The 12,116-nt window shown below is 39.6% G+C and overlaps 1 protein-coding gene across 2 annotated transcripts; it reads left to right on the forward strand.

Moving 5' to 3' along the window:
* The first annotated feature begins 194 nt into the window (after positions 1-194).
* On the forward strand, positions 195-12,098 carry LOC142985268 (uncharacterized). Of its 2 annotated transcripts, none has more exons than XM_076133339.1 (18): positions 195-403; positions 625-724; positions 1,316-1,441; positions 1,744-1,862; positions 2,136-2,309; positions 2,791-2,976; positions 3,293-3,436; positions 3,688-3,781; positions 4,368-4,551; positions 4,831-4,971; positions 5,344-5,500; positions 6,226-6,354; positions 6,689-6,909; positions 8,045-8,136; positions 8,372-8,494; positions 8,776-10,020; positions 10,292-10,393; positions 10,739-12,098. In XM_076133339.1, the coding sequence occupies exons 1-18, from the start codon at positions 372-374 to the stop codon at positions 10,823-10,825; spliced, it is 3,456 nt and encodes a 1,151-aa protein (XP_075989454.1). In that variant the 5' UTR covers positions 195-371; the 3' UTR covers positions 10,826-12,098. The 2 variants fall into 2 exon arrangements, with proteins under 2 accessions (XP_075989454.1, XP_075989462.1); XM_076133347.1 differs by having other exon boundaries at positions 196-403; positions 6,689-6,897.
* Positions 12,099-12,116: the final 18 nt, after the last annotated feature.

Consider the following 12,116-nt stretch of genomic DNA (forward strand, 5'->3'; position numbering starts at 1 on the left):
TCATTATGATCCAATATAGTACCTACTACATATTTTGAAGTACTTAAATTAAAAAAACATAAAACAATACTTTAAATTAAATAGCATTAAGTTGGCAATTAGGATTGCAAGTAACGACTAAAGTTGTCCGTTTATTATTCTCATTTTATTAAACCACATATCATAATGATGTCCTGTTGAATTACGAAGGATCGGAACGCATTACGTCTACATTCAAAAATGGCAATTTTCACGTTTAATGTCACCTTGACAGTTTGACAGTGCATGGATCTCGATTGTTTTTAGAGTTTTTCATTTCATTATTCCGTAATTTTAATTTGGATTATTTCCTAATGCTATGACAATTGCTGAGGCTCTAAGCCTCTATCATAATGGTTTTAAACGCCGCTGTGCAGATGTTAAGGTGAGTAAAGATAATTTTATTAGTAACCTATTTCATAATTCTAGTTTATTCTATTTAGTAATAAGCGATCATTAAATTAATTTGTGCGTTGTTATTGTATCAATTGAGTCACACAATTCTTGTGGGAAAACTTCGCTTAGAATTTCTTTTGTCGTTGTAACCTTGTATTATTTCGTCATAGAAATTTTAATTTTTCGACATAATGTTTTATTTCTATTCAGGGAGGCGGATGAGCTGAAACAGAAAATATCTAAATTCAAGAGTGGAACTTCTATGCTACAGGAACGTAGTCTATGGGCCACACAACAACAGTTGCAGAAGGTCATTAGTCTAACAGCCTAGCTTCAATGCATGATATAATTAAGTTACACACTCTAACAATTATATCAAGTCTTTCACATTACAGTAGAATTCACAATCAATCAAATTCAAAATCAATATTCACATAATATATACTTTTTTGTAACCATTCTATTTTAATGTTTCCATAAAAAAGGAATAATTAATTGTATTTGGTGCTGTGTAAATGTTCTAGATTGAGCACTATAGATCAAGATAAACATTAAAAGAACTTTACAGAATTTAAAAGTAGATACCAATAGTGAAATAATATCAAACAAAATATTAGTATAATTCATCTTATAATGTTATCTATAAGTATATGGGTAAATCAGTCATTAGTTTACTATCTATCTATTTAGCCCACTGTAGACTACTGGTCTCTCAGACATGCATTAGTCTGACTATCTAGTTGTAGGTCTTCCTTGCAATTTTTACCCATTTCATGGCTGCCAGACAACTGGTTTGGTCCACCTTCTATCTTCACATATAATCACATGTCCTGCTTAGAGCACTTCAGATTGGTTATTATGCATCTTAAGTGTTTACTGATAGATATAGTAAAATTTACAGGTATATCAAAAAGTACTAGTTTTGGATCTCGACTATGCATTGGACAAGAAAGTGGAACAAGATTTATGGAATGTGGGCTTCAAGCAGCAGATTGAGGCTCTACAAGCCATCTCCAAGGACAGGAAAGTATGTATGACTAAAAATATACTCATTTGATGATGATAATGATGATGTTTCATATTTGAATTATGTTATCTATGGTTTAAAATGTAGAATGAAATGGATCCTATTTTAACAAAAAGTTTAGAATTGGCACTACATCATGTTGAGTATTGTATATATTATGTTTTTTTATCTACCCTTAGCAAACTCTCCTTTGTTTTTGATTAAGTTTTCAAGTTGCACCATTCCAATGCCAATGTCACCCAATAGCTTTCAAAGATAGTCTTTGTCAATTAAATAATTTTATGAATGTTGTTTTGTTTAAGAATCCCCTACGCAGTGAGGGTCAGGCGATGTTATCATGGGTCTTGCAAGCCGCCGCCGGCTTCTATCTCTGCCTGCTACACCAGATCTGTAGCACCTTTAAACTAGATCTACCATTCAGGTAACTGTTATTTAATGTTATATTATTTATTACTATTTAATGTTATAAGTATTTAACTGCACCATCCTTGAATTTTGTTATGAAATTAGAACAAAGTCAGTTTTTTTTTAATTGTGTAAAAAGTTGTTGAGTCATTAAATTACTAATTAAGAATGCTCAGGGCAGACTAATAATATTATGAAATCTTTGTTAACAATGTTAGTATTGACATAGATAAACCAATGCTGGAGTGGTTGAGAATAATAATTATTGTATTTTATTTTCGTTATTCAGACGTCGCGCCTCCCTGCTAGGTCTGGTGGAGGGGTGGGGTGCGGGCGAGAGCGCGGTGGGGGCCCGCCTGCCGCCCCCCGCGTCCGCGCGGTACATCTGCCAGCACTGCCTCGTGCACCTCGGCGACCTGGCGCGCTACAGGCAACAACTGAGAGTCGCGCATACTTTCTACAGGTTACTAACCATATTATTTTTTTTTTTTTACCTATACTGTCCCATTGTTGGGCAAAGGTCTCCCCAAAACTTCTCCAACGGTCTCTATCGTTAGCTACTTCCTGCCACTCTTCCAGATAAATGTCTAAATCGTCGCGCCAACGTTTCCTCGGCCTGCCTCGACGTCGTCGTCGACTTTCAGGCATCCATTGTGTGACGATACCAGCCCACCTATCTGGATGCATCTGAACAACATGACAAACAGATTATTAATGTTCTTTTTTTTTGAAGACAAAGCACCATATTTATCGTCGCCCCGTCCTCTGTGTGTAGGGACAAGCAATAATGTTAAGTATACCGACAATTTTATTTGCGTTTTCTTATGTAGGGGGAACTTTGAAAACGAGAGACTTATTTTTAGACAGTTTTGCTCGCCACCGCGTAAATATAACCTCACGATAAGCAGTGTCAGTCGGCTAACAGCGGTTCGTTCGGCACGCAGGCACGCGCTGGTGGTGTCGGCGCACTCGGGGCAGCCGTACAACCAGCTGGCGCTGGTGGCGTGGCGGCGCGGGCGGCGCCTGGGCGCGCTGTACTGGCACGTGCGCTCGCTGCACGTGCGCGCGCCCTTCCCGCCCGCGCCCGCCAACCTGGCGCGCACGCTGCGGGCCGCCGCCGCTGCTGCCAGGTACCGTGTGCAATCATTCATGATTATATTACTAACTAGTTATTAATGAGTAGGCCAGGCATGCTCACTCTAGCACAAGTAAACTGCTCTGGTAGAGGTGAGACTCTGCAATAAGTAATCTTCGACGCGGACATTTCTTAGGTGGCCGTGTCGATGATGGTTGTATTTGAGTTGAGCGTTTCCCTGCGTCAGAAAGCATAATAAAGCTTTGTTGTACCTTACTCCATGTCGATGTCCTTCACACTGCAACTACTAACAATATGTAGACTAAAATATCATGACATTAGTATATTAACGATATGGTTCCTCCTCACAGTTCGGACGCGAGTCCTCTGCCAGTGATCCCGGGGGTGACGGATCAGAGCAAGGCGTCTCCCGCGGCGGTGACCACGCGCCTGGACGCGCACTCCTACGTCACAGAGCTCATCAGAGCTATACACTACATACATACTGTTGAAGAGTGAGTACATAATAATAATATGTCTTATAATCATGCATACTGTGTAGAATTTTTTATAATTTTATTTTGCCAAATGAGCTCTAGCTCTCAACGCAAGTGCTCAAGGGTTCGAACCTAAGGCAACCACCAAATTAGTTATGCGTGTAATATAAATATATATCTGTAAAGGAGAAAGTTTTTCATTCCTGTATATTTTATTTTTATAGGGTTCTTTGATACTTATTTTCTGTACTCTTCGTTCTCTATTACAGGCTGGACACGGCGGCTGCTATAATAAATTCATTAAATGCTTCACTGAGCGCGCTCATCGCGACCGACAACTTTGAGTCCATGACTCTCATCAAGGTAATAAATACAAAGATTTAAGATTAACTTGCTATTTAGAAAAGTTATACAGTTAAGAACAAACATGGTACGTTTTTATATAGTGTACAAATGTAGATTTTAAATGAATTTTATTTTATTTATTTATTTAAATTTAATATAGAACGTTGTAGAAAAGTATTGCATTAAACCATAATATATTATCTGCTAGTCTACTTTGGGGTGATGCGGCGATTATTATGGTTTCTTTGTTACTGGTTTTGGATGTTAGTCAACGGAGCCCGGGAGTCTTGGCTACGGGAGGCGCCCGTAGCCAGTTGCGCGTTGTCCGTAAACGATCTGTGGGTTAAGCAAACCTTGGCGTGGTCATTCCATAGATGGGTAACCGCATAGTGGTATTCGGCGTCTCCGTGCTTTGGAGGACACGTAAAAAGTCGGTCCCAGTTGTTGTCAATTAAGATAACAGTCGTTAAGCCACGTCAAAGGCCTTCGGGCGGCTTGAACACCTTTGACACTAGGTTGACTACTAACCATATTATGCTATACTTCCAAGAAGAAGAAGGGAGTCTTGTAGGACATTAATGAATGTAAATAATGTTGTTACTAGATGGCGTGCGTGTTGATCTGGCTGGTGCACTCGTCCACGGAGGAGCTGAGCGACGAGCGCGCGCTGAGCGGCGACGAGGCGGGCGCGGCGCGGGCGGCGTGCGGGCTCGCTGCGGCCACGCTGCTGGCGCTGCTGCTGCCGCACTACACCACACAGTTGCCGCTGCAGCGCGCGCTGCCTGCAGGTCACTACACTACACCCTACTGCCATCTACTTAGACCTCCAATTATTATTACACTTGTAGTTTTTATTTTTTATTAAAATTAAGCTGACTTGCAAAACATTTATGGTTCGTCAAATGGTCTACCTCAAGTCTTTATGTTAATAACTGTTTATTCTCGTATGCCTTTCGAAATATCAAATTCAGTATTGATCTTGCATTTTTAATGCAATTTTAAATTCTAAAACTCTTGCTGGATGAGTTAAGAGGGTTGTATAAAAATATGTACTTTTGTTATCACAGTGAAGGTATGGCTATCGTGGGCAGCCTACCACCCGGCCATCCTCAGCACCCCCGCGTGGCAGGCGGTGGCGGCGCTGTGGCCCGCCGTGGCGCACACACTCAACATGCTGGCACCCACTGCGGCACAGCTTACTGACAAATGTAAGTCCGCCATTTTTATATTATTTTGTACTGCAAAATGAACAAAAATTTACTTTTTGCATACCACTGTGATATTCTGTAATTATATTTGTACAAAAATGTACGTCATTAAATCATTCAGTTTTAACGCGAAAGCATGAACATAGAATTTCCTAATATTTAGTATCGATATTTAGTTGCAAAGACTCATAGATATAATACCTTAGTTTTAGTTACATTCATAAATGTATTAAACCGTTTGTGATTACAAAATAACTACACCATTAGCTCTTTAACAATCTAATTCTACCCAAAATACACACATTATTTTATTATAGTGCTATTAAGGATTAAATTTTCGTATTTTTCAAGAAAATATTTTTTTCGCTGCAGATGACAGAGTCCCTCTGCCTGAAGACGAGGAGTTAGCCGGGTTCTTGCCTCTAGAGAAGGCCCTGAAAGGCCTGCGGTTCCCCAACCACGCCGCGTGGGACACGTACGGGGGACGAGTGCCCGACCTCGACGAGGAGCCCGAGGACAATGAACCAGAGTAAGTACACATACTATTCCACTGAAGTTTTGTTCTTACTGACGCCCAGTGTCCTTATATTCCAATCATTACGACAAAATAATATGTAAATTATCTCTTACTGTTCTAAAGAGTTTTTATGTGCGTCTATTGATTGGATATGTAATGTTAAAAATTATTTTCTATTATATAAAAATTAATGCAAAACACAAACAGCTCAACCAATTATTTTACTTTTTGTTTTTGTAAAATTGTCTTTAAACAAGGGAAAGGTTTTTATGGAGAGTAAAAAGAAACAAAAAAATGCATTGAAAATTCAGGTGCGGAGCTCTACGCGCTGAAAAGTAATATTTTAAGAAGTTATAAGTTTTCAATTGTCCATTTCATATATATTAACGAGTTTATAGTAAACTAGCTGACTCGCGCAACTTCGCTTGCGTCACATAAAAGAGAATGGGTCATCATTTTCCCCGTATTTGTTACATTTTTCGTTGCTACTCCGCTCCTAATAGCCGTAGCGTGATGTTATATAGCTTAGAGACTCCTCGGTAAATGATCTATTCAGCACAAAAAGGATTTTTCTATTCGAAACAGTAGTCCCTGAGATTAGCGCGTTCAAACAAACAAACAAACTCTTCAGCTTTATAATATTAGTATAGATTTATGTTTCATGGAATGTTAGGTCTGTTCTAAAAAATAGCTTCTATTGTTGTTCCTATATTGTAATAACCTGTGTATTTGTTCAGGTCGCCAGCTGAAGTGTCGGTGACATGTCTGAGCGGCGAGCCGGGGCTGGAGCAGAGAGTGCGCGCGTACCGCATCATCAGACTAGGCGTCAAGCTCGCTGAACTTGTTCCTGAACACCTCTCCTATACGTGAGTATTTAACTGTCTACATTCTGTATTTTATATTGTTTGCATTATTAGTGATTTAGTACTACAGTTTACAACTAAATTAAAGGAGTGTGTTTCTTTTCTATTTGTATCTATGTTAACATTGTGTTGTATATTGTGATTTCAGTAGACGTGATCTCCAAAACTTATTACGTGTTCGAAAGTCTTAATCGAAACAATTAAAAATGCCGCAAAAAGAAGAATATAACAGAAATTTATTTTATAGTAGATCTTTACCTATACGATATAATACATACTTTTCAGACGCACGTGTAAATGATTTAATTTCCAAAACAACCCTTTCTCATTATTATAGTGAAGAAGACGACAAGCTAACATTCACGGCGTCGACAGTCGGCGGCGAGCAGCTGTCCCGCGCGCTGGCCCAGCTGCGGGCCCCGGGCGGCGCGGGGCCGGGCCCGGGACCCGCGCCCTGCCCGCCGGAGCCCGAGGACGAGTCGGACGACGAGCCCGCGCCGCCGCCCCCGCCCATCGTCATCTCGGAGGCCGACTTCAGGGAGAAAGGTAGTGTGCTTGGTTCGTTGACACTTTCTTACAACAATATATGTGTTCATGTATACGGGTAGCGTGTCGCATGTTTAGTATTGAATAGTACGTGGCTATCAAGTAGAGTACTTTTAAATTATTATTTTGTTATAGGTTACTTGTTGTACTACATATTTTTGTGTATATTTTTTGGTAATGCAATATTTAACGTAATATTTTGAAATGCGAGAACTGAGAATCAAAAGAAACAATAATATTTTTGAGGTCCGTGAATTAACATTGCGTGCACGACGTATACGTACACGTATGTACTCCTAACCCGTTTGAGATGAATATTATAGGCCTATATTGTTTCACAGCTGAGCAAAGGCCAGCAATGGAATCAAAAAAGTGCTCAAAATTAATATTAAAAAGTTGACAATCTTGTAGAAAGACTTAAATGTAACTTGTTCAATAGTGGATGACCCACCTATAAATGTGGTAGATTACTTATCAAACATGCGATAGTACATATTGTTGTAGCTCTAGAAGTATTTAGTTATATATCGATGTTGTTACGCTTATATTAACAAGCGCTTCAGGTAAAGTATACCGTATATTTAAATGTTGTTGATCCCATATAGATATTCGCCCCAAAATAAATCTTTCGCAAGTGACTTTTAGTGTTTTAAATAAATACTGTGTACCATTTAACAACTTGATAAATCCTACCCTTTTTAGTAATGATAAGAATCCTGACACAAAGAGTTTTGCCGTTGGGGTTATTATTCAAAAGGATATGTCTAGCATTGCAAATATAAGTATATGAGATCACTTTAAAATCATATACTTACTTTTATATCTATACTTAATATTATAAAGCTGAAGAGTTTGTTTGTTTGTTTGTTTGAACGCGCTAATCTCAGGAACTACTGGTCCGATTTGAAAAATTCTTTCACTGTTAGATAACCCATTTATCGAGGAAGGCTATAGGCTATATATCATTACGCTACGGCCATTAGGAGCGGAGTAGCAACGAAAAATGTTACAAAAACGGGGATTTTTTTTTCATTCTCTCTTATGTGACGCAAGCGAAGTTGCGCGGGTCAGCTAGTTAAAACTAAGATGTCACTACACAAACCCGGCACAGTTGTATCACTTGTCTAACATGTGGTTGACTGTGTAGTGCGTGAGAAGCGCGTGGGTATCCTGAAGCCGCAGGGCTCGCTGGAGCGCGCCAGGGAAGAGCGGGCACTCGCCACGCAGGAGGAACAACAGGTACCCTTTAAAATACCTACATATTATTGTTTCATAAAAGTCTGCCTTATTAGTTCAATATATCTTTAACCAAATCATTAAGCGCGCAATCTATTTATTCTGCTTCTCTGATTACAAAGTTTTCTCACAAATACATTTAAATTAACCAATCTCTACTGAAACTCTTATCCAAATGATTTCCTACCAGTACAGTGGTCTTTCTAATGGACTAACATGCTACATGTTATTGTAACAGTTGACGCAAGAGCCGGACATCCCGGAGGAGGGCCGCGGCGAGGACAAGAAGGAGGCTCGCAAGCCTCGCGTCAACATCGCCATGGCGGCCATCATGAGGAAACAGGAGGAAACTAACAAACAGGTACCACAACATTGCCCCTAACATAGATCCTTAACTTAGGAGCTACAACATTGCCCCTAACGTAGACCCTTAGCTTAATTCCCGCTTAGTGTTCAGTTGTGGTGTCCAAAGGCAGTAGAAGGATACAAGAATTATGAAAACTCTGTCAAAAATAGCTTTGCCTAGGAGACTTAAATCAAATGCATTAAAATCTATAGTATATTTTCGCAATAAACATAATTCAGTTTTCTAGTTTATACATTGACGAATATTTTTTTGATTTTGTAATTGTTATATCACAGGTGAAATTCGTGACACCGCCGCCGACGCCGGACTCCACAACAGACTCCACGGACAGCAAGGAGGAAAAGCCCAAAGTGATCCAACCGAAAGCCATCAAGTCTCTCGCCAACATCCCTCTAGGAAGGAAAACTGGCGGGATTCTCTCACTCAAAGACAAATCAGCCGGTTACCCGCATCTAGTCAACACTGAACCGGAACCGGTTAAGAAAGTAGAAAAAGACGATAAGAAAGAAGTGAAACCAAGTCAGTCCAGTCAGAATTCACAGACCTTCCAGCCGAAGAGACTCGAACACCCCACCTCGCCCAACTGGGGACCAAATGTACCATTCCCTGAAGGACCGAGAATGAACTTCCAGAAAAACTACCCAGTACAAAATCAAGGTTTAAATTATAACCCTAACTATGCACCGAATATGAATAACCCAGGTATAAGACTACCAGTCGTTAATCCTAAAGAGATTGACGTCAGAACTGCAGCGCTACAGAAACAGAACTCCCGCCAAGAGCTGTTCCAAGACGGACAGAAATACAACTATCAAATGTCTGGTGATAAGAAGAACTTTATGAACGATCTACCTCCGCGGTTCGCTAACCAATACCGCTACTGGCAAACGGCTCAAGACAACCAGTTCAATGAGAATAAATTTCGAGACGATAGCTTTAAAACTAACCCGATGTTCAACGCTCAGCAACCACGCAATTGGAACCAGCAGCAACCTCCAGAGAATTATCAGCAGCCAGTGTGGTGGAAGCCGGAACAAGCGGCTAACTTCAACGCGAACTTCGCAACACCACTGCCAAACTTTTACTCGCAGCATTTGAACGCGAATCTACCTAATCCTTATCAGAATTTAGCATACAATCAGGTGCAAAGTGCTCCTAAACAAGAAGGTTTTACTCAGCCTGGGTACTTACAGTCAGCGATAGGTCAGCCACAGTTGCAAGCGCTGCAGAATATGGTCACCTCTCCTAACTTTAGTTCATCTTTAAACAGTTTCAATTCCTACGCTCCGTCAGTGAGTTACGATTCTTCAATGTACCCGCAGTTTAACAACAAGTTGAACTACCAGCCTCTGCAGATGAAGATGGGAGATAAGCCTCAGATAAGTTACCAGGGGAACAAAGACTTGATGGATATGAACGCACTCGGCTTTGGAGCCAATGTGTTGGATCAGAGGAATCTGAATATGAATTTCAATGAGACGCTCGCTGATGCCGCGAGTAAGAATACGGATCAAGTTGGGGTGAGTAGACTAACTAACGTTTGCCTTTATTCTAACGGATGATGAAGGGTCTATACTTTGTCCCTGTTCATTTACTGCATACACACTGTACTGTGTAAATCTTTTCATGGTGGTAGGTGTCGTTTGGTAACAAAAGTCGTCGCATTTTCGATATGCATATGTGCGTGTATGTTAAACTAAAGTACGATATGTAACTATACTACACATTGAGAACCTAAGCATTCATCTATTGGCTATATTGATGTTATAACACAATATTCTTGTACTCCAGAGCGGTGAAGGCCAGAGCGGCGAGACTCCAAGCAGTACGTACTCACTGTTCAGCGGCGCGCCCGACACTACCTCGTGGGGCGCCGCGCAACGACAACCACCGGTAATTACATAACTATTACTATTTACTTACAATATTATGTTTTCCCTAACTTTTATACATAAAAATCTCATTATGTGTAATCAGTGATAGCTAAGATAAGTGTCATAACTAAGTTTTTGAGGGCAGATAGGCAGTCGCTCTTGCTGGTAGGTGCAGCTGCATCTGGTAAGACTGGAAGCCGACTCCAACATAGTTGGAAGAAAGGCTAGACTGATGATGAGTGATAGTTAAGATGAGAGCGGCTCTTTTATGCCAATTTATTTTGGAATTTTCGAATCAATTTAATACAGCAATCAGAAAATCACCTCTAACAAAATGTTAATGTAAAATTTTCTAAATTTTCAGTCTCTATGGTCCGGTCCAGGTCCATCTCCTCTAGAGCGTCTCCTCGAACAGCAGAAGCAAATGAAGCAGCCCCCCGCGCCACAATGACACTCGTACCTGCTCTCAACAAGGACTTATATCGGACACCGTCAGCTTATGTGAACACGTCACATTGTACATATCTAATACTACAATACGTATTAGATATATAGCTTGTGACTTCACTCATATTGTTTTAACATCACATTTCAATCACAGAACCCGTTGATATTTTGCTATGTACGCATGTATTTGTACGTAGAGCGTCTACGTCTTTCGTAGCGTATACGCTACGAACGGTCTACGGGCGTAGCGTGCACTCGATTGACGGTTGAAGCGCCTGAATCTAAAACAGCGATGTACATTGTTCGTTTCTGTCTTATTGTTCAATATATTTTGGCTCTTATAGTGATTATAGTTTAAAGGAAATGCTAGTCCACCGTCATATTAATCACATATTATTCGTATACAAGCTACAAGCTTGCCTAAATTCCCGAGTGGAATATTTTGCTTCGAAGCAGAATGGAACTACAAACAATGTTCCTATTACTTTTTAAAAGACAGTAATATGGAATTTTAATGCTTACCAATGCTTAGTCGACTATTTATTGAAAATTTTCATGATGTAGTGTAGAATATTTGTTGTATAAAATTTTATAAAAATGGGTTTACGTTGGTTACTAAGGCGATGTATCGATGCTGTCGTCTTATGAACTGGCTACGGTGTGTGTCTATAGATAGTCGAATTTCTGATTGTGTGTGGCCAGGTTTGATGTAAAAATCAGTTTGTACTTAGTGTCGGTATATCTCGCTAGTCTATCAACTGAGTTGGTAAGTAGTTCATCGTAAACCTACTATAAATGTAAACATTTGTAAAATGTCGGCGGCAATATACTATAAAAAGATTTTGTGCAAGCACTGTTGTCTTTTTTTGTATTGCGTATGATTTAAATCCGTTTGTATTGAGTTACTCCTAGAAATATTTGTGATATTTTATGAAGAAAAAAACGAAAATTCGGAATTGATGCAATATGGATCGCTCGAAATTCATTTTTATATAAATGATTTTTAGTAGGACTAATAAAATATACGCAGACGTTGTCAAAACTAAAAGTTTAGTGTTCATACTACGAATTATTTCATATATTGTGAAGGCGAGCACAAAAAAATATTTTCTAATAAAAAATATATTTTAGGCAATAGTGCTTGGGTATAAATCTGTGCAAAGTTTATCTGCCGGCCGTTTAAATTACTTGCTCTATGTATATGCATATTTTGTATAGTTTCAGTGAATCGCGTGAAAGGCAGGATGTAAGGCTTATTTGTAAATGTTTAATTACATAATGTCTGAAAGAAAAAC

Source organism: Anticarsia gemmatalis, chromosome 2, assembly GCF_050436995.1.
Source record: "Anticarsia gemmatalis isolate Benzon Research Colony breed Stoneville strain chromosome 2, ilAntGemm2 primary, whole genome shotgun sequence".
In the NCBI taxonomy this organism is placed as follows: domain Eukaryota; kingdom Metazoa; phylum Arthropoda; class Insecta; order Lepidoptera; family Erebidae; genus Anticarsia; species Anticarsia gemmatalis.

Excerpts from the sequence above, each read along its gene's own strand:
- LOC142985268 (XM_076133339.1), top strand. The coding sequence starts at position 372 with ATGGTTTTAAACGCCGCTGTGCAGATGTTAAG. Across the intron at positions 725-1,315 it reads CACAACAACAGTTGCAGAAG|GTATATCAAAAAGTACTAGT; the intron begins GTCATTAGTCTA and ends TAAAATTTACAG. Across the intron at positions 1,863-2,135 it reads AAACTAGATCTACCATTCAG|ACGTCGCGCCTCCCTGCTAG; the intron begins GTAACTGTTATT and ends TTCGTTATTCAG.